At 44.3% G+C, this 925-nt stretch overlaps 1 protein-coding gene across 1 annotated transcript; it reads left to right on the top strand.

Moving 5' to 3' along the window:
• Positions 1-8: 8 nt before the first annotated feature.
• LOC107580932 (chemokine XC receptor 1-like) lies at positions 9-857 on the top strand (the record flags this gene model as incomplete). The annotated part of the gene is made up of 1 exon (XM_016266542.1): positions 9-857. A coding segment is annotated over one exon (849 nt), but the record flags the coding sequence as incomplete, so codon positions are not given.
• Positions 858-925: the final 68 nt, after the last annotated feature.

Below are 925 nucleotides of genomic sequence, written 5' to 3'. Positions count from 1 at the left end.
TGGCTCTTTTCGACCTTCTGTTCACACTGACGTTGCCTTTCTGGTCCGTGGAGTTTCTTCATCACTGGGTTTTTGGAGATGTTGCCTGTAAGATCATGACCGGGGCCTATTTTGTAGGCATCTACGGAAGCCTCATCCTTCTCACGGCTATGACCCTCGACCGTTTTGTTGTGGTTGTGGTCAGAAGTTACTGGTTAACACGGAGTCGAAGGCTCAAATGTTCAAAGGCCGCCTGCATTGGCGCCTGGATTATAAGTTTGATTGCTTGTCTGAGAGATTCAATAGCCGCAAAGGCACAAGACATACATATCAACACATACTCGTGTCAAAGCGTCAATACAGTTGATGACAATGTTGGATATTACGCTCAGCTCATTCTGCTGTTTCTTGTACCGTTTGCCATCATTGTTTTCTGTTACACCAAAATTATTTTGACCCTCATGTCAACATCGACCAGGCAGAAATACAGGACTGTGATACTGGTGCTGTGCATTGTTATTGCTTTCTTCATATGCTGGGGGCCCTATCATATCATCATCGTGTTGATGTCCATCTATGACTTTGATGCCTGCGAACATTATCGGCTGCATGTTGCATTTATCGTCTGCAGGATTCTGGCGTTTTCTCACTGCTGCATGAACCCGGCGCTGTATATTGTCAGAGGGAAGTACAGAAATCTCTTGTCAAGCTTATTGTTCTGCTCACCTGAACTCAGGCAGTCGGGGCTCTACAGAGGACCAACAGATCCCAGCGACTCCAGGATTCATCCATACGCGAATGAAAGAGCTCAAGAAACTTGTGAAGTGCAACAAACAAATGTCACTGAACACACTGAAAGCACTATAAAAATGGAGACCGTAAACATGAGGAATTTATTATTCCCTGAAAAACATTTTAGTAATGGAACGGTCAGTTCAAAAAACTT

This window comes from Sinocyclocheilus grahami, unplaced genomic scaffold, assembly GCF_001515645.1.
Source record: "Sinocyclocheilus grahami isolate Dianchi unplaced genomic scaffold, SAMN03320097.WGS_v1.1 scaffold52622.1, whole genome shotgun sequence".
Taxonomy (NCBI): domain Eukaryota; kingdom Metazoa; phylum Chordata; class Actinopteri; order Cypriniformes; family Cyprinidae; genus Sinocyclocheilus; species Sinocyclocheilus grahami.
The sequence above is the reverse complement of the archived record's forward strand: the minus strand, read 5'-3'. Positions and strand labels throughout refer to the sequence as shown.